The 21,511-nt window shown below is 39.0% G+C and overlaps 1 protein-coding gene across 1 annotated transcript; it reads left to right on the top strand.

Moving 5' to 3' along the window:
- Nucleotides 1-15,650: 15,650 nt before the first annotated feature.
- LOC122662869 lies at nucleotides 15,651-16,580 on the top strand. The gene has a single exon (XM_043858575.1). It carries the CDS (start codon nucleotides 15,651-15,653, stop codon nucleotides 16,578-16,580), a length of 930 nt encoding a protein of 309 aa, XP_043714510.1.
- Nucleotides 16,581-21,511: the final 4,931 nt, after the last annotated feature.

Here is a 21,511-nt window from a genome sequence, read left to right on the forward strand (position 1 = left end):
AAAGACCTCTACCGAAGGCCATCTCCAAACTCCGGGGGGTTCTCCACTCCCCCCCTCCTCTCTCTCTCTCTCTCTCTCTCTCTCTAATGAACACAATGCAAACAAATGCTAGAACCACCGATCTCACGTATTTGACTTTACCGCCGGTGGGTTAACTAATGCCGTTGTTGCTATATGATTTTCTACCATAAGCGGGAATATTTTAAGAATTAAAAAAAAAAAAAAAAGGAAAGTTGAAGAAGATGGGAGGATGGGATTTCATTCTTTAATTAATTTATTTAAATAACTATTTGGGGTTAAAATGGACATTTCAACTTTGGGTGCTAACTGTACTTAACGTTAGGGGGAAGGTTGATATTTTTCCAAAGTTTGGTATGTCCATGATATTTCATATACTTATAGGGGGGGCCAGTGAAATTAACCCAAAAGTTTTTTCGGACTATTTTAGATCAAAACAAACAAAACCTAAAAGGAGAAAAGATATGAGATGGAATACCAGAAAGCTTGTATTGTTGCAGTGAGCATTAAAGCTGTGGAGGTATTAAAAAAACAATGGTGGATTTTTCCATCCAACGACCTCAATTAAAGGTACGATTGTAACTTGGGCCCGAAAAACCCGAGCCCAGCTAAAATTTTATGGGTTTGGACTGGTTTTTTTCGCGGTGGCGGGGCTCATACCTGGAATTCTCAGCCTAAGGTTGGGCCAGGCTGCGCCAAGCTTTGGGTTAAGGTTTTGGTTTAAACATGACCCAGCTCGGCCTGTCCAAACCCCTAATTATATGAATGCATATAAGATAGATTCCCCTAATCATATAGCACTTTGTACATCCGCGGTTCACCATTGTTTAGACATATCTAAGATAGTACTTATAATACTAAGCTAGTAGGTACAGTGTACTACAATTCTCTACATATAAGAAAAAATGGAGGTGGATTATAGTGAAAAGTAAAAGATTAGAGACTTAAGCCTATGCCATCAAAAGTGACTAGCAAACAACATACCATCAAGGCAACTAAAGGCTTCCAGGGGCACGGCGGTCATTCCGTGAGCCCCTATGTCTAGGCACAGGGGCAGCGCACCGCACATGCCCAGGTAGTGTTCTCTTTCCCTAAAATTATATACAATTTTTAGGCCCTACTAAAAGCTCTTGCTGGCCTGGACTGTGGGCTGGGATTGGGCCCAAAAATCTCAACTCGAGTTTTGGTTAGGCCAGGGCATGAGCCCGAGCCCGACCCAAGCAAAGGCTAAGGTACCCCCTATAGACCCTAGACCGGCCAAATTCACCCCTAATATGGGGTCTAAACTTCAAAATGAAATTTCAAGCTAGCTAAAAGTTACAAGAAAAAGGTTTTGTGTACAACCGTGCACCTATACCATGGATTTAGTAATCGAATTAGTATTGGTCTTGATTGACTGATTTTGATGTAGATACCGATTGGCTATATTGGACCGGATCGATTAATACCATTGAACCGATCCACTTTTTGAGATTGATTAATTTATCGGCTTTGAGAATAATGAATTTTATCCATCCTTGAGGAAATCTTCCTCCTTTGGGAAAAGAAGGAATAAGGAGTCAATACCTAGATTAGGGTATAGGACCCATAAATAAATACGACTTCAATCTAACCGGTCCGATAAAAAATGATCGGCTTTGTGTCAGGTTATAGACTAGAGAAAATGTTAGGCACCTCAATCCCACCCGGTTAAACCAGTTTTCCCATTCATTTGATATATTTATTAAATAATAAATATTTCAAGCTAAACAAATATCATGATATGAAAGATAAGATATACAATGAAATTAAATAAGAGAGATAATGAGGATTTGCAAAGATTGTTATACATAATTCCCTTGAAACGTTTTTCCAATAAAATGATGCAAAGGAGAATCGTTATCCTCTCCTATCCGCTGCTCGGACAGGACCGTGCTGTCTCCTCACATGGGGGTACGAAATGACGACCTAATCCCCTGCCCAAACACATTGCCCAAGCGAGGTTAAGTCGTCATTTCGCGCCCCCATGTGAGGGGACAACATGGTCCTATCTGGGCAGCGGACAGGAGAGGAAAGTGATCATGCAAAGAACTATCTTAAGTTACAGATTGTTAGTAAAACAAAACAATAAAACTCTAATTTACAAGTATGATATTTACGACATTGCCATAATAATGAAAAAGAAAATTCACAATAATAATAATAAAAAAAAACATAGATAGACTCATAACATACACTCACATCAAAGTCCAATGAGAAATTAATACACAGATGATTTATCATCATATAAATGAAATAAAATTCAGATTTTTTCAGAAAACATACAAAATGACTTGAATGCCCTTCTAGTGCATAAAACCCTAGAATGTCTAAAATGATAGAAAAATAAAGAGTAAATTACTTGGACACTCCCTGTACTATAGCCATTTTGCTTAAACTTTCCAACGTTTGAAACAATTACTTGAACACCCCTTACACTTTACAATGTCTTTCAAGTAGCCCTATCCGTTAGTCAGTCACCGTTGGCTTAGATTAAATATTTTGTAAAGGGAGAAAGTTCTCTGTCCGGGAGTGTGGCCTATGCCAGCACTCCCATGAGTCTATCTCTCTCCTCTCCATTTGAAAAGACACCTCTACCCCCTTGTTTTGAGGAGGAGAGAGATAGACACATTACGCCAGCACTCTTGGACAGAAAACTACTTCCCATACTTAAATTATCCTTTAGGTGTAGTAAAGTGACATATTTACCCCCTCCTCTTTCTTCTTCTTCTTTTTCCTTCTGCAACCAAAAAGAAAAACCAGCAGCCATGACTGCTGTTTCAAAAACCATTAGGACATCCTTAGGTCGAATCGAAATCAAAGAGAACAAGAGCATAATCCTAAACGACAACAAATCTATCCAGGATTTATGGGTTTATGAACTGTAATGGCCTTAATCCATTAAATGGTGCTCCAACTTAAATCCAACCTAGAACTGGTAAGGAGAGAGAGAGAGAAATGTCGCAGGTTCTTGGTTCCACCGCTAATATGGCGTTGCCCACTCCATGTCTCAAATTAAGGTACCCTCTCAGCCTGCGAACAACCAATTTCTTGGAATAACGGCCATTTTTCCGTCTTCACCGGCTCTCCTCTTCGCGACATCTCCGATGTCTTCCTCCTATTACAAATTCAATTGTTTCCATTTTCACCCAAAAAATTCGTATCATTTTTTGTTTCTTTGTTTGATGTGGAAGATGTCTTCTCAACTTTATTTGATGACAATTAATAAATTCAATTGAGGGTTGAACGGAAAAGTTTGTGTGATAATTAAGAAGTTTCAAATTCGATTTTATTGAAGAAACCCTTATCGCATAAGAAACCCTCAATTGAATTTCTGTGATACGGGTTTCTTCATGAAATTGAGGGTTTCAATTTTTAGTGTTCCTAATTCTCACAACCCAGATTTTATACCCTTTTGTTCATTTGGGTTTTTTCCAGAGCGCAAGAGCTGCAATGAAGAACAAAGTTGTACCAGTAGTATTGGGGTGTCTTCTCTTTTGAGCTTCTACGGATTGTTTTTCCTCTATTTTTTCGTCTAGGTTGAGGACTGAATCCCAATTTGAAGTACCATTTCCCGCATTTCTCAAAATCTTACATTTGGGGCGAATCCATGTTGTTTTGGTGAGAGGATTGGTATAGGAAGTTGGATTTTTGGCAGAACTCGTTGGGTTCTTCACTACCAGGAGAAGAAGTGATCAACCTCTCATAGGTGGTTTCCTTTGAGTGAACTGGAGTAGTTGCAAAATTTTGTTAGACCTCAGAGCACTGGAAAATAGAGTTATCTTCTAGGTATGGCAAAATCTGTAAACCAAATCTCTTACAGTCCAATTAAAGGCTTCGTTTTTCTCCAGCGTTTGCGAATCGCCATAGCAATAGCAAATGGTTCAACGATGAAAGGGGTGGATTGCAGTAGGAGGTGTGGTTGCAGTAGGAAGAAGAAGAAGAAGGGTAAATAGGTAATTTTAATTTCACTGTTTTCTATTGAATATGTTATAAGGGTAAAATAGACATTTCCATTCAAACTCTAACAGCAGACTCTAACAACGTTAGGTTTTTGGGGTGTCAAGTAATTATTTCAAACGTTGGTAATCAAAAACAAAATGACTATAGTACAACGGTGTCCAAGTAATTTACTCAAAAATAAAATAATTAGAAAACTTATGAAACTTGTGAGTAGTTATGACTAAAAATGACGTGACTGCCCCATATGCAATACTTAAAGTCTAACATGAAAATAAAATTAATAAAAATTAAATAAATATAAACGTACAAACTAGGGCTGCAAGTTTGGCCCGAACCCGCCCTGAGCCCGAACAGGGCTTGGGCTAAGACTTCTGGCCCTGAGGGCGGGTTACGGCCAGAAATTCCTGCTCCTGAATCAGGATCGGGTCAGAGTTGAGACCTCGGGCTTAGCCCGATCCTGATTTTGACCCTAATTTTTGACCCTGATTTTTGACCCTGAATTTTGGCCTTGTAGAAAAGTCTTTATTTATTAAAAAATATTTATCATATACAAACAAGTCTGTGGTGCACTTGGTAGTTTAAGGTTCATATAAGCTAATTGTTACTTGGAGGTGTTGGGTTCAAGCTTTTTCTTTCACATCTTTCTGGCGCTTATGATTTTAATTTGCTTATTGCAGGGCCAATCAGGGCGGGCTTGGGCTGGGCTTGGCCCGTCAGGGTCAGGGTATTTAGGCCCTGAGTCAGGATTAGGGCGGGCCTGGGCCCAGCTAAGGGGACTCAGGGTTGGACTAGGGTTTTAAAAAGCCCGGCCCAACCCGACCTAAAATATTAAAAAATTGTACACCAAAAATATCTTATTTTTTGGAATGCAAAGATGCCTGAAATAATGCTAATAAATACAAAATAAATATTAAAAATATGGAGATCATGAGGAATATTCTACACATGTAGAAAACAAACAATCATATTAATCTAATGTAAAAAATGCAAAAATTTACATAAAACAACTAGACAATGTACATAAAAATCCAAAATTTTCAAACCCTAAAAATAACTGAAATAAATATAAAATTATAAAAAGTTGATAGATTTAATATAAATACCTAATCTACCAAATATATATATATATATATATATATACCTAAAATAACTAATAACATGAAAAGGCCTATGCAAAAAACACTAAATCTCATGAAAATATATGGCATATCGCTACTCTCCAACTTGGGCAACAATGATATACCGTCATATACCGTCAGTGTTTGAACAATAACTTAAGATATACTAAACCATACGAGATTAGGTAAAATTAAGGATGCAAACGGATCAAATTCGGTTAGATAGTGACATGATCATATTCGTATCCTATTAAATTCGGATGGATTCAGATAATATCATATCCGTTGACATCTTTACAGTTTTGTTGATCAGGATTAGGGTTGAGACTTGAGAGTTCCGCAACTACCCTTTCTTGTACTCTTCTTAGTCTTTGATTTTCTTACGTTTTCTATTTTTGATTTTATCTTGTAATTATTTTAATAGCTATGATTCCATGTATCACAATGCATAACACAATATATATAGACAAATAAAAAATCTAGAAAAAGAATTACATTATCTTAACTTACAAAATTATAAAAATAAAAAAACTTAATCGGACAAAAGAACACAAAGATATATTTCTGACATTTTATTACCATCAGATTGCTAAGCGAATTGGATAATAATCGATCAGATAGGAGGATTATTATATTCGTATCAAATTAGTTTTGAACGGATTTGAATTCTTTTAAATGGATACGAACGCGGATTGAATACAGATTTTCGAATATCCGTTGACATCCTTAAGTAAAAGTGAGGTAAAACTAAACTTATGGATCTTTAAAATGATATATGGTGAGGTAAAATTAAACTTATAGATCTCTTTATTATGAGGCCCTCTAATGCCATTTGGTGTAGTTAAAGAATTTGACAGTCTATTTTAGGGCTGCAACAGGGTCGGGTTGGGTCGGGCTTTTTGAAACCCCAGCCCAACCCTGAGTCCCCTTATCTAGGCCCAAACCCGCCCTGACCCTGACTCAGGGTCTTAAAACCTTGACCCTAACCCTGACCCTGACAGGGCCAAGCCCAACCCAAACCCGCCTTGATTGGCCCTGACCCTGACCCGGGCCCTGGCCCTGACCCTAACCCTGACCTTGACCTCTTATTTATCATATAAAAAAAAATAATAAAGAGATTTTTATATGATGGTCAAGAAGAATGAGAAAAAAAGAATAAAAAAATTTTGATTCACAGACTACGTTCCCCATCTAAGCTGTCACAACTTACAAGCAACACAAGAGCCGAAAAGAGAAGATATACAAGGGGGTTTCGGCTATTCCTTCCAACCGAGAGAACCAAGCCTGTTAGGCTGTTAGAGTAGTAGCAGGCTAGCAGCAGATCTACATTGCAAAAAAAAATAATAATAAAGAGATTTTTATATGAAAGTCAAGAAGAGGGAGAAAAACGAATAAAAAATTCTGATTAACAGACCACATTCCCCATCTTAGAGAACCAGATATAAATTAAATGCACAATTTGAATGAAATGAAAGAGATTCTTACAGGAATGTAATTGCTGCAAGAGAAAGTTGGCGAGGGAGGGATCCTTAAGGAAACTGCCATTGCAATTGAACGGAAATGGAGAAGAAGAAGAGGAACCGAGTCGTTGCCGCCGCAACCAAACGGAGATGGAGAAGAAGAGGAGGAACCGAGTCGTCACCGTCGCCGTCACCGTTGAGGAGTTGAGGCTTTGAGTCTTATAAGAAGGTTCGCTGGCGATCGTAGATCGGAGATGGAGAAGAATAAGAAGATGATTGGGGTTTGGGGGAGGCTGCGGCTGCTACTCTGCTAGGGTTCGAATAAAATGGGAAAAGAAGAGGTTAAAAGAATGAGATTAACTTTTAACTTTTAAGACTTCTTTTGTTTTGTTAGAATTTTAACTTTTAAAACTTTTCACTTGCTTAATTGCTTAAGCCCAAAAAAAACAAAAAAAAGATTTCACTTGCTTTGTGGTTTTTTAAATAAACTATTATTAACTTTGAGTTTTGGACTGGTTTCTAAAAAAAAGAGAGTTTTTGATCGGTCTGGGCAATTTAAAATTTGACATTTAAATCATACATGGACAATTGAACCAGGTTTTGACTCGATCAAGACGAGTCACCTAAGTTGATTAAAAAATTATAAAATCTGATAAAGTGTCATGGACTCATGGACATTCGTCAGTTGTCAATCTTAGAAAATGACCGGACCCGGTGTTGGTCAGTTTAATTTTCCCTTGAATAGGTGATTTTATTCTAATCCAAAAAATAAATAAAATTACTGAGTTAGGTCATTTATGATTAGTTCTCTCTTACTCTTGCTCTTTGCTTCTGTGACACACTAACATCAGTAAGTACTAAGTAGTAACATCTATGTCTTACTTTCCTCGATTTCCCCTGATGCTATGGAGGTTGATGCTTTGATGGGTATAGAGTATAGAGTATAGATGTATAGTGCTATTGTAAAGCACTAAAGGTCTAGAGCTAAACCAAATATGGTTCTGAATTGACCTAAGTCACAATTTTATTAATTCAATTATCTATTGACATGGTTTGATTTTAGTATTTTACTGTGGATAAGTTCTGATTTTTCACCGATGACATTGTTGTCTAGGCATCGCCTTGTAGATCAAGGTTCTCGACTTCTCACCTTTCTTATGTGTTTTCTTTTATTATTATCTTTTTTTATTTTTATAAATATAGTAGGAAAATCATGTCTTATTTGACATGACTCGTCTTTCAAGGAAGAAAAAAAAAACCCTAGTGAGTCAGCCTTGTAAAACTTGGTCAAGATGAGTCACATTTTTTTTTTTTTTTTAATGTTATAAATATGATTATATATGATTATATTTATAGCATTATATGACTTGAACAATTTATGACCCTCGTTGGCTCATTGCTGTTGGTCGTTTGCCAAGTTTATGACTCAGGTAAAATACCGAGTCTTATTTAACTCGACTTGGGTGACTCGCCCCAAGTCAAAACCCGATTTTTCAGCTATGCTTTAAATTTAAGGTTTAAATAATTACTATTTTTTAAAAAGTTTATGTCCATTTGATGAAGTGTAGCCGTACAAATTTTTTGTGTGTGAGATTCATGGGATCATCCACTATTCCACTTTCCATTCTTTAATTGAAAAAAAAAAAATCTTGAAACAAAAAAGGGCAACAAAATACAAAGGCTGGATAGCCCTAATTGCAGCCTTACGGGAAGGTTTTTGGACAAAATATTTTGCATCGGAATAATTGCCTCCATTTAAGAATTAATTAATTAGTTTTTTCTTTTGCATTGTGATATACTGATGTTACTTTGCATTTGCATGTTGGAATAATTGTCTCTATATAATATATATATTATATTATTTATATAATATATATAATGTACTTAAAAGTCTAATTTATGAACCCTTATTAGTTGTTATTTGTTACATTAATAATTTCTTATATAATAGAATATCATATTATCATTATACATAATCAGGGTCAAAATCAAGGTCTAGATCAGGGGTCATCATCAGGGCCAAGATCAAGGTCAAAATCAGGGCAAAGATCAAGGTCAAGATCAGGGCCAAGATCAGGGTCAAAATCAAGGTCAAGATCAGGGCCAAGTTCAGGGCCAAGATCAGGGTCAAAATCAGGGTAAAAAATCAGGGTCAAAATCATGACCATAATCAGGATCAAAATCAGGGCCAAAATCAAGGTCGGGCCGACCCTAGGCCTCAACCCTGACCCTACCCGACCTTGACTCAAGGTCAGGAATTTTTGACCCTAACCTGCCCTCAGGGCCAGAAATCTTAGCCCAGGCCCTGTTCGGGCTCAGAGCTGGCTAGGGCGGGTTCGGGCCAACAGGGCCAAACTTGCGCCCCTAGTGTATTTGTTTGGATAACATCCTCTACTTGCTATTTTGTTTTAGCTAAATTTTCGAATGAAGGCTGTCAAAGGTTGTGGGAAGAGATATGTGTATAATATTGTGGTTGCAAATTCTTTATGAGAATCTTAACTTCTTCCTTTTTTGGATGGATGGTCACACATTAGGGGGATCTTTTATGGATCCACATCCTCTACTTCCTCTATTAGTACTCCAATCCTACTTCCGTCGCCTCTCAGATGACCTCTGTCATTTTGGTAATGCAACGGACTTAAAATGAATAAATTTAAATTTTTTTGAAATTTGAATGATTTATATTTAAACCACATTAAACCAAACTTAAACCAATCCAACCGATTCTTTATCATCAAACCGAACCAAAATTAACAAAACAAACGCTAACAATCCATCTCTAACATTCGTTTCTTCCCAAACGAAAAACAAAAACCGCCGCTCTGCTGCTCTCTTGAGCCATGAAAAAATCCACCGCCGCTTACTGCTCTGTTCTTCCATGAAAAAATCCGCCGGTTGCTTGCAAGAAGAGGAGACGACGATTCACCTTTGGCCGTCGAAAGGAATTATTCGGAGGGTGCACGATCGAAGGTGCTACTGACGACAACGATTCCATATGAACCCTTCACCTATTCTCTCTCTCTTAGGAAGGAACTGAAGAAAAGTTCTACTTCTCCAAGCAAAACCCAAAATTACTCTGTACGGACGGGCACCGTTGCTGCTGCTTGAAATAAGAAACTACAGAAACGAAATCTAAATAGCAATGGAAAACAAAATAACAGAAGGGACCCATAATACAAGTACACTATTAAATGAGCTTTGTATGAAAAAAAATATCTTCGGCTTTGTATGTAAGTAGCAGGCCCAGCACAAGGGGACCAGACTCCAGAGAGAGAGAGAGAGTTGGAGGAAGGAGAAGAGATCCCATTTGAGTTTTTTGTTTGGTTTTTATTTGAGTTTTTTGTTTGGTTTTTTAAGAAAATTTGTGAATTTGTATAGGTATTAGGTAGTTTGTAGTTGCAAATGCTGAATGAGCTTTGTGCTTTCCTCTGTGATGAACTATGAAGAAGAAGAAGAAGAAGTGTAAGGAAGCTTGTTTATTAATTTGCAAAATTCTCTTTTTTTCCTTTTTTGTGCAATTTTAAATAGTTTGAGATCTGCGTTTCATGGAAGTTTGAAGAAAAAGGGTTAATCACTGCTCAACCCAACCTTTTCCTCTTCCATTGCACATTATCTTTGTTTTATTTCTTAAAACAAAAATGGAATGCTCATGTTGTAGGATTTGGGATTTTATATGTTGGGTTATTGGGTGGATGTGTTTGGTGATTAAGACTTTCAGATCTGATTGTTCAGGGGGTTGCATCTTGGAAGCATTCTCTGGATTTGGTGTTCTTACTTAGCTTGGTATTTTTTGAATCTTTTGAATGATTTCGAATTCCTCTCTGCACAAAGTCAACCAAGTGTTATAGAACTGGAGCGGACAAGACCAAGCTTAGTTTCCCATGGAAGATGAGAAGAAGGTCTCCATCATTGGGAACTGCAGCAGTCTATTATGGTTAAACCTCGCAAACAATAGATTATCAGGAACAATCCCTGCTGAGATATCGAATATTGCCCAAATTCTTATGACATTTTCATAGAGAGGGAAAGACAGTAGGATTCTTTTTCCAGCATTCTCATGGCTTTTTTCTGCGGCGGAACTAATTTTAGGATAAAATTCCTTCAATGCAATGCCATTAATGGCCGAGATTGCTGCCCTTCCAGGAGTAACCTCTAGATCACTCGCCATTAACGCCCTCCTACTACTCCTCTTCTTCTTCCGAAATACTAGAGGAGGCCTTCATTCGATGGAGTTGCTTTGAATATTTCGGAAGAAGAAGAGGAGAAGTTCAGATTTAGGGATTTTTCTAAAAGATAGGAGATTTGAGGGTCGATGGGTTTGGGGTTTGGTTAGAGTGAGTTTGAACTGGTCGGGTTGGATGGTTTAAGGCTTGGTTCAAATGTCTCATCAGATTTTGAAAATCATTTTGAATTTTTTTGAATTCTTTCAACCCCAGACGTTGGATCCCTGTCAGGCCAGGTGACGCGATGTGCATGCACGGAAGTAGGATGAAAAGAGAGGATGTGGATCCAACTTTTATTTCTGAATCTCACAAGGAGTGCCATAAATCCTTCATTTGGTTCATGCCTTGTGATTTATAGATTATGCCTTGTTAGCTCCATTTTAGTATTGTAAGAATATTAATTCTTAAATATTTTATCATGTTTTATCAAGTTCGGTTGAGGACATTAACGAAGGGATGATCTAGAAAAGATCAACAAAAAAGATCACCCCATATGCTGGTAAAAAATTCCCCTGCGTTTCATTTGGCCGATGTAGTCCCTTAGGTGAGAAAAATGATCTCCAATCCCATCAAATTTGTTAAACGTACATTTACTCAAGTTTCTTACATTTAGAGAAGAAACATACGTATGCTTATTCTCTCAAGTAGTCAAGTGCGATGCACTTCCTAGTGCACCTCACTTGATAAACCAGCTGTACATCCAACACTTGAGAAGATAAAAAGATGCCACTGACTGTGTTTTAATAGTTAGATTCTCAAGTGTGTTTGCATTGGGCAATACGCCACACTTAAAAGGATAAAAAACAGAGAAGAAACACATCCTCCCCATAGCCAATCGTCTGCAGACAACTAAATTTGGCTTAGATTCCATCTTTGGCATTGCCATCAGTAGAGAACTAAACCACATCCATAAATGCAAATGATCCAGAAAACACCCTGTGCAATTAATTCTCAAACCTATATCAAGGTCTTTTTAAAACATCCCAAGAGATCTATCACGATCAGAAGAAGACGGATGTTCATCCCATATTAAATATCTATATACTTGGTCACTAATACTTGACATATTTTTTTTTTTTTTTTAAAAAGAGAAAGTTTTCATACACGGTCGTGTAAACCGTGTATATGAGAGGGTGGGAGTTTCAAGGCATTAATTAATGGGTGGGGATTTATGACTTTTCCAACTCTTTTTGAGAGACCCTCTCACATACATGGCTGTGTCAGCCGTGTATGAAAACTTTCCCCAAAAAAAATAGAAAAGGGAAAAGTTTTCATGCACGGTCGTGTAAACCGTGTATGTGAGAGGGTGGGAGTTTTAGGGCATTAATTAATGGATGGGGATTTATGACTTTTCCAACTTTTTGTTAGAGACCCTCTCACAGTCTTGTATGAAAATTTTCCCCAAAAAGAAAGTTGGGAAAATTACACGATTAGCTACTCTTGGGTTTTCATTTACAAAAATGTCCGCCCTATGTTTGAGTTAACAAAAATAGACAAAAACAAGTTTAATTATACAAAACTAGACAAAACAGTGACTCTCCTTCCTTCCTTGGCAGTTCCCCTCTGAAAAAAGCTCTTTTTTTTCCTCTATTACTTGGGGTAGCAGAGAATGGCGGTGGCTGGGACAAGGGTAGGGTTGCAGGGAACAGAGGATGCCTGGGCGAGAAGGCAATGACAAGGGTAAAAATGTCTAAAAAAGTAAGTGTGGGAGGGAGAGACACTATTTTATCCAGTTTTGTAAACCTTAACTTGTTTTTGTCTATTTTTATTAACTCAAACATAGGCTGGACAGTTTTATAAATAAAAATCCAAAAGTAGCCAATCATGTAATTTTTTCAAAATTCTGATAGAACTTTTGGATAGTTGGGGAGTGGAAGACAGAATTTTTATTACCTCCAATTCGTTGTCCACTCCAATTCCCTCCAATCCCTCACATAGGAGTAGAAATGACCACCCTACCCCACCTTGGACAGTGTGTTCGGACAGTGAGTAATGTGATCATTTCTACTCCTATATGAGGGATTGGAGGGAATTGGAGCGAACAGGAATTGGAAGTGATAACGATTTAGAAGACACCGAGAATATGATGACTGAGGCAATCAAAACGTGCGAATAGAGAACACGAACGAGTTGGAATATTTATTTGGGACAATTCCTGTAAACCCTATCTGTCATGTCCATCAAACCACCACACACATTTCCCCCTATGCGGTCATCCTTCTTCCCTATGGAATGAATAATGGACCAAATGGAATCATAATATGGTGGTATTAAAATCATCTTGATGAGAGTTGAAGTATGCATTACATTAGTCAGCTCATAATGTATTTGTTAGTCTTAATCATACTCATTAACACGACTCCATTACATAAATGAGTCCGCCCAGCTCTTATTTTGTTATTTTTTAACATTAGGGGGAGAAAGAAAGCTATCCAGTCATATGCTGGCTGCCATGTCTAGAGACACAATCGTCTTGGGTTGTTTGGAAACGATCATCTTACCTCATATAAAGGCAGAAATTCCAAGCACCAGAGATAGTTATCTGTCTAGGTGTGGTCGCCATGCCTAGCGCACGACCAGGTAACATAAATAGTTGTTTCCTACTTTCTCTTTTATAATTTTTTGTTTTCTCATTTTGCTACTGTTTCCATGAGGTTGCAACCAGATTAAAAGGGAAAAGGATCTTATCCCGCCGTGGCGGGAGCTGCACCTGTGCAACACTACTAAATGACAAGAAAAATAGGGATAAGGTAGTCATTTCACAGGTGGATCCCACCTAGACCCCACATGTGAAATGACCACCTCCCTCCTGTATTCAAGGTAGGTTTTGGTGCTACACAGTGCAGCTCCCGCCACAGCTGCACAACATCCAAGTCCGTATTTTATGGGGAAGAATCTTAGGCTTTTGGTCAATATTAACTACAGACAACTGTTTCCCTACTCTCGGAAGTCAAATTCCTAAGGTCCAACCGACACCAATTGAGAATTGACTATATATGCTTCCACCAATTGCTCTATCTTTTGTCATGTTTCGCCCTTGAAGTAGGGGAATCTACGACTGTAATCGTCTCCAATTTGATTGGATTAGCAAAGCAAAGAGTTGTTCACAGCAATTAAAATTGAATTCCAAAATATATAAAGACAGGGGAGAAGCAAAAGCGTGCGTATGGGAAGCGTAGTCAACCGGGGTGAAAGCAACACATGGGCTGTTGCCTGTTGGTGTGAAGAAAACCAGCAGCTTCACGACTTGTCTTAAGGGTAATGGGGGTCTTAAATCTAGACTCCTCCCTTCTAGAATATAAATTCATATTTTCATAACAATATCGGAAGGAAGAGAGAAACGGTCAATCTGAATCAGCCCGGCTTGATACTGAGAATGGGTTAGGTTGGATTTTTTAGGTCTTCAATCAGGCTGGGGTCGAACCTAGACCCAGATAAAGAGACTCAAGTTTTAAAAACTCTCAGCTCAATATAACCCAATCCGACCCTATTGTAATCCTAGTCAAACTCTCGTAGGACTATTTAGTATTGGATATGATTTATGTATGGGAAAGCCTTTGTCACCCATTGGATAACTAGTGTATTGTTATTGTAAAAAACGTGATATGGATTTCATAAAAAAATGAGAAAAAGTTTCATATATGATCGTGTAAACCATGTATGTGAGAGGATGAGAATTTCAAAATATTAATTAATGAATGAATAATTATGATTTTTTCAATTTTTTATGAGAGATCTTCTCATGTACACGGTTTACGTATACGACCGCATACAAAACCGTTCCTTCAAAAAAAAATTGAGAAAACGAGATGAAGACCATTAGGGCGGCTTGGCTGTTTGGGTAGGACACGTGTTTAGATGAGAGGTATGGGTGAGGGGCTCTACATTGATGTGCATAGTGCCAACCGCTTAGAGAGTTCCATCCTACAATGCCATGACCCATGACTCACAACACTAGTTAGGAAGAAGTTCTGGGGAATCTTTGGTTAATTAATTTAGAAAAAAAAAAAATTAATATTGAAAGACAGCCGACTGTGGTCAAATACAAGAGACAAAATGACTGTCCCACATCTCTCATGAAAAGCGATAATAACTATCTTGATGCTGTAGTGCACAGTTTCATTGGCCCACATCGACGCAGAAGCCACGCTACCTCTGGAGAACCCTCTCCCATTGGTTTATTATAACAGCTTTACTTCTAAAATTTGACGAAATAACCACAGATAAGAGTGTCCAAGTCATATATAAAAATTTTCTCTAACAAACCTCATCTTCTCTATTTCCATGATCCTAGTCATAGTTCTGGGAGGCCAGGTTGTCACACTCACATGCACGTGGTGTCTCCTTGTCTCCTTCTCCCAGCAAGGCAATTAAGAAAAACAAAGAATAAGCTATTTAACTCTCCTCCTCGAAATTCAAAATGCGCCCACATGAATTTAGTAAATTGCTGGCCATCTGGATTTATTCGCGGATCCAGCTCCCTCCTCCCTACTCCCCTAATCCCTCCTAATCCCTCCTAATCCCCTTCACTCTTATAGCTCTCTCTCTCTCTCTGCTCCCCCACCACTCGTGTGAACCTTTTAAAATGGTTTAACGCGGATAATAATATTGACCAACCGACTTTACTGTTATGCCCTCTTTAAATGCCAACGGGAAGTTCGTATAAAACAAATTCACGGTAGGGCCCATGGGCCCATGGCCATCTCATCTCACACTGGAGTGGTCCCCAATTCTCCAAGCAAGGGGCAAGGAAGTCCTTTTGTCCCTCAGAGTTGCCCTTTATATAATAAACCCACATCCTCATTTTCTCACCAAACCAAAGTGTACAGACTACACAGGAAAAGTAAAAAATGGGAAAAGACGCAAAAGAGATGGTGGTCGCCGGTTTCCGTCGTTCACTCTCATTCTCCACCTCAAGTCCCAGACGTCCACCACCCCAAGAGAAATCCCACCACATCAGATCCATCAGTCTCCCATGCAATTCTCATCCTTTGATCTCCCAGCTAAAGGACAAGATCAATGTACTACGGAGCTGGGAGTCAGAGGCTATCACCACCCGACCCTCATCGGCCTCGCTCTGCGCCGTCTTGAACCACCTCAAGAACCTCCACGATTGTCTCGACGATCTCCTAGACCTTCCCCAGACGCAAGACTCCCTCCGCCGTCGATCCGACTGGGTCGAGAAGCTTCTAGAAGACTTTCTTCGCTTCGTCGACGTTTACGGTATCTTCCAAGCATCACTCGTGGCTCTCAAGGAAGAACAATTGACCGTACAGGTGGCCATTAGGAGGAGAGACGAATCCAAGATGTCTTCCTACGTAAAGGCTCTTAAGAAGATGGACAAGGAGATGAGGAAGCTCACGTCCACCGTCCGATGCATCGGCAAAAGCTCGTCTTCAGCTTTGACGTTCGTGTCGAATGGTGATGCTGAGTTGGCAGCGATTCTTAGGGACGTTAACGAGGTCACGGTGATGGTTTCGGTTGCTCTCTTTCATGGAATGTCATCTTCATCTTCGTCGGCTAAGTCATGGATGGTGGGGTGGAGATTATCGAAGAGATATCAGAAAATGAAGGAAGAGAAAGGAATCCGGGAGTTCGAAGAAGCTGGAGTGCAAAGCTTGAGCTGTTTGAGAAAAAAAGGAAATGATGAGATGAGGATGGCATTGGGGAAATTACAAACGTTGGAGGATTGTATTGGAAGGATCGAGAGTGGGAGCGAGAGAGTGTTTAGGAGTTTGATTAACACTAGAGTTTCATTGCTCAACATTCTCACTCAATAAAGGATGCAATGTAACCCTTATCAATTTCTTCTTCTTCTTCTTCTTCATCTTTTTTTCTTCAAAACCAATAGGAAAGCGAAAGAGAGAGTTTTACGGGTGTACAGTCTTGGTTTTGTTGTGTATATGAATGATCTAGTAAAGAATACCCTTTTGGCTTGTTCGACATCTTCTTTCTTCTATGTGTTTATGGTTGTTAGAGCTGCATAATTGATTTCATTGATATTCTTAACTGTTACATGTGAAGATATGTATATACATGGACTCTTGCATGAGAGATAAATAAAGAAAAGAAGAGATGACCAACTCATGCAAGCGAGGTTGATAATAATCGGCCAGCTCACTCTAGCTCGGTTGATACTCCCCTCAAGGTGAAGGTGGAAGACTATGAACCTTCATCTTGTCTCGGAGAAGCTGAAACCGAGTGGAGGAGAGGCCTTAATTTGGTGAAGATATCAGCGAGCCTATCCTTGGTAGAAATAAATTGAACATTGAGCTCCCATTCAACCACTTTGTCATGAACAAAATGGAAATCAATTTCCACGTGTTTCATTCTAGCATGAAATAAAGGGTTGGCGGATAAGTATGTATCACCTATATTGTCATACCAAAAAATAGTGGCTTAGGTATGTGGAATATCGAGTTTAGTGAAGAGAGAGCGCAACACAGCCAGGTGAGTTTGGCACAAGCACCGGCCAATGCCTTGTACTCAGATTAGGTGGAAGAATGCACAATGGTTTTCTATTTCTTGGACATCCATGAGATGAGATTAGAGCCCATAAAGAATACCCATTTGGCTTGTTCGATATCTTCTTTCTTCTATGTGTTTATGGTTGTTAGAGCGGCATAATTGATTTCATTGGTATTCTTAGCTGTTGCATGTGAAGATATGTATATACATGGACTCTTGCATGAGAGATAAATAAAGAAAAGATGAGATGACCAACTCATGCAAGCGAGGTTGATAATAATCGGCCAGCTCACTCTAGCTCGGTTGATACTCCCCTCAAGGTGAAGGTGGAAGATTTTGAACCCTCATCTTGTCCCGGAGTATTAGAGCTGAGAAATTAGAGTTCTTGCATTGACGGATTCTCTCCAATGAAGAGAGTATAAAGTGTACATGTGTTGGTGTTTATAAGGTAAGAGAATGAGAAAAGATTATAATGAATATAGGAATAACTAAATAGGGAAACTCAGCCAATAAGGAAGTTGCCATTCCTTGATGAATCTGATATCATATGTGAGGATCTCTTGAGCAGCCACCAATACGGTTTCCATAGCTGGAAAATGCCAAGTAGTAAGAGGGGGAGAAAGACTGTAATATCCTCAATACGGAGAAGCTGAAACCGAGTGGAGGAGAGGCCTTTGGTGAAGATATCAATGAGCCTATCCTTGGTAAAAATGAATTGAACATTGAGCTCCAATTCAACCACTTTGTCATGAACAAAATGGAAATCAATTTCCACATGTTTCGTTCTAGCATGAAATAAAGGATTGGCGGTAAGTATGTAGCATCTATATTATCACACAATAAAATAAGGGCTTAGGTATCTAGAATATCATGTTCAGTGAAGAGAGAGCGCAACGCAACCAGCTGAGTTTGGCACAAGCACCAGCCAATGCCTTGTACTCAGATTAGGTGGAGGAATGCGCTTTTCTGTTTCTTGGACATCCATGAAATGAGATTAGGGTCCATGAAGATAGCATACTCACCAGCCAACTTCCAATCAACAGTGTTACCCACCCATTGGCATAAGAGAATGCCTATAGAGTAAGAGAGGAAGCTTTGGTGATGAGAAAGACAAATAGAGTAGGTATGTTTCAAGTACCAAAGTATCCGCTTCACAAGGGACCAATGATCTTCAATAGGTGCACGCATGGACTGATAGGCCCTGTTGACAGAGTAGGCGATGTAAGGGCCTGTTAATGTGATGTATTGAATGGCACCCACGATTTAGCGATATTGAGTGGGATCGGACAAAGGCGAAATCCCTGAAGCGAACAATTTCGTAGCCAGAAGTGAGGAAGGGCTTGCAGTCAATCATACTGGCATGATGATGCAAATTAGTAATATATTGGGATTGGGAGACAAGCCTACTAGTGATGGAGATCCTTGATGGATAATTTAGTTGCAAGACATTGAAAGATAGTGGTCACATGTGATGACTGATTGCTAGTAACCAAGATATCATCAACATATACAAGTATATAGGAGGTAATACTGTCCTTGTGTGAAGATGAAAAAAGGGGGATCAGTCTGAGAAGCCCTAAAACCAACTTGTAAAAGAAACTAGGAGACTCTATGAAACCATGCATGTGGCGTCTGTTGAGAACATAAATGGATTTATGGAATCGACAGACATGATTGGAGTAATGAGCATCCTCAAAACCTAGAGGTTGAATCATAAACACTTCCTCATTGAGGACTTCATGTAAAAATGCATTGTGCAAATTTAGTTGATGAACCAACCAGACACTAGAGATGGCAAGAGACAACACTATTCGTATTGTGGTAGGCTTGATCACCGAGTTGAAGGTATCATTGTAATCCAAACTATGCTATTGGTGGAACCTTTTGGCCATTAGGCACGCCTTGCACCATTCAGGGGAACCATCATATTTCCGTTTGACATGAAAAAACCCATTATCAACCAACAAAATTCATATTCAGTTAGCGGGGAACAAGAGACCATATGCCATTTTGCAATAGAGTGTTAAATTCATTAGCCATAGTAGCATGCCACTTAAGAATCTTATTAGCTTGGGTAAAGTAGGTGGGTGGTGAAGGGGCTATGATGGATAGGTTAGTGTGAGATAGATGGGAGGATGAGAGGGTAGGGTGAGGCCTTAAGACCATGGGATGAGTCCAGGTAGGCGGTGGGGAGGGAATGGAGGCCAAGGCCAATAAGGGGGAGAGAGAGGGAGAGTGGGAGGTGGTGGGGGTGGGAGTAGATGGGTGGGAATAGAGATCATAAACTAGATAAGTGCGGGGAGGTGGGGGAGAGGGAGAGAGTGGAGAATCAGGGTGAGGGGGGAATGGGGGAGGGATGTGAGATGTGGAGGGTGGACTGGAGATGAGGTGGGGATGGTTATGGGGACTGTTGCCCATAGAGGAGCAGATGTAGTGGAGGGATGTGGCAGAGGGCCTGAAATGAAGGACACACGGAAAGGGAACACAGTCTCATCAAAATGAACATAATGTGCAATGTAAATGTAAGGAGTAATGGGGCCAATACAACAGTAACCTGTGTGGGCAGGGTCGTACCCTAAGAAGACGTAGGGAAAGGAACCGAAGTTTATCTTGCAACTATTGTAGGGACAGAGATAAGGTAAGCATGGACAACTAAAATCTTTAATGAAACAGTATTCGGGAGCCTTTTGATAGACAAGTGGAAAAGGAGAGATGTTATTAGTAATAGAGGAGGGTATACGATTGATTAAATACACTGCAGACTCAAAGTTATAGTCCTAATAGGTATGGGGAACATAGCCATGTGCCAATAAGGTGAGACCAATCTCAATGACATGCCTATTACAGCGTTCAACGAAGCCCTACTGCTCATGGATATGAGGGCAAGATAAACGATGTTAAATACCAATGGATGCAAAGAAGGAAGGGATTGAAACTCGCCCCCGATCAGTTTGGATGGCTTTAATTTTACGGGAAAAGTGATGTTCTACCAGAACCTGAAATTTGTGAAAAACATAGTTGATTTTAGACTTTTGTTGCAGTGGATAGATATTTGGACTATCCTACCAAGCTCGTCTTGAATAACTTTTTCTAATTTAAAATAGGGAAAGAGCTTTTTGTCCTGGAGCATGGTCACTAAACCAACGTGGGGGGCCAATAGAAGCGCAAGTGGAAGCATCAGTAGGGGCAGGATTTCCTCTTTTCATGGGGCTGGGCGGTCATTTTGATCCATCTTGTGTCTAGGAATAGGAAAATCTAATTATACCACCTTAAGCATCTTTGGGCGTCATTGTTACCCAAATCTGCATGATTATCGCCATCATTAGTTTGACCCAAAACTCTTCAATGACTTTCTTGGGTACAACAACTGTTACAAGGAATTTAAATTCTTATATCCGTCTTTCTTAGATACAACAATCACCATAGGGATAAACGTATATATCCCAGTATTGGATGTATCTATATTTCTAAACATGTTCTCTTTGATGAGGCTTTTTTGCTTTATTAAGGGATTTGCATGTCATCTCAAGTTTTTATTTTATTTATTTATTTTTTTATGAACCTTAAGTTTTTATTGATGATTATACATTGTTTCTAATAAAACCAATTTACAAAAGGATTTGCATGTCACATTAAGTTTTTATCGATGATTGGATAATTTTTCTAATAAACCCTATACCAATATCATTTTCACCTGATAATACAGTGGTGTGGCCCCCTACATATGCTCTCTTACCTTCTAGTTTCTGACAACTGACATGTCAGTCCCTTTAGTTTCGTATAAATCCATCTCAATTACCAAATCTAACCTCCAAAATCACCCTTCTATTTTTAAATCTCTTTTTGTACAACCTACATGAGTAATTTAAGATACCAAGATTACCCTTGCCAACATTTACAACCACCCATATCGATTCATGAGTGCACCATCATGTCGTCTATGTTTGAATGGATTTGAATTGTTTAATAATAACAATAATGATGATGATGATGAGAAGAAGAAGAAGAACAAGGCAGGTGTCCTGTAACAAGTTTGGCAAGAATTCTCTTTGGATTAGATGGGTTAATCATCTTTATTTGAGAGGGGAGTCTATCTGGATTGTGCAAACCCCATAACTGCTCTTGGGTGGGGAGAAAAGTGTTCAAATATGTAGAGACCTGGCTAGGCCATATGTAAAACATGCCATTGGTAATACGACAAATTCTAGTCTTTGGCTTGATCCCTATAACCTAGAGGGCATCT

The sequence above is a fragment of the Telopea speciosissima genome, chromosome 5, assembly GCF_018873765.1.
Source record: "Telopea speciosissima isolate NSW1024214 ecotype Mountain lineage chromosome 5, Tspe_v1, whole genome shotgun sequence".
Taxonomy (NCBI): Eukaryota; Viridiplantae; Streptophyta; class Magnoliopsida; order Proteales; family Proteaceae; genus Telopea; species Telopea speciosissima.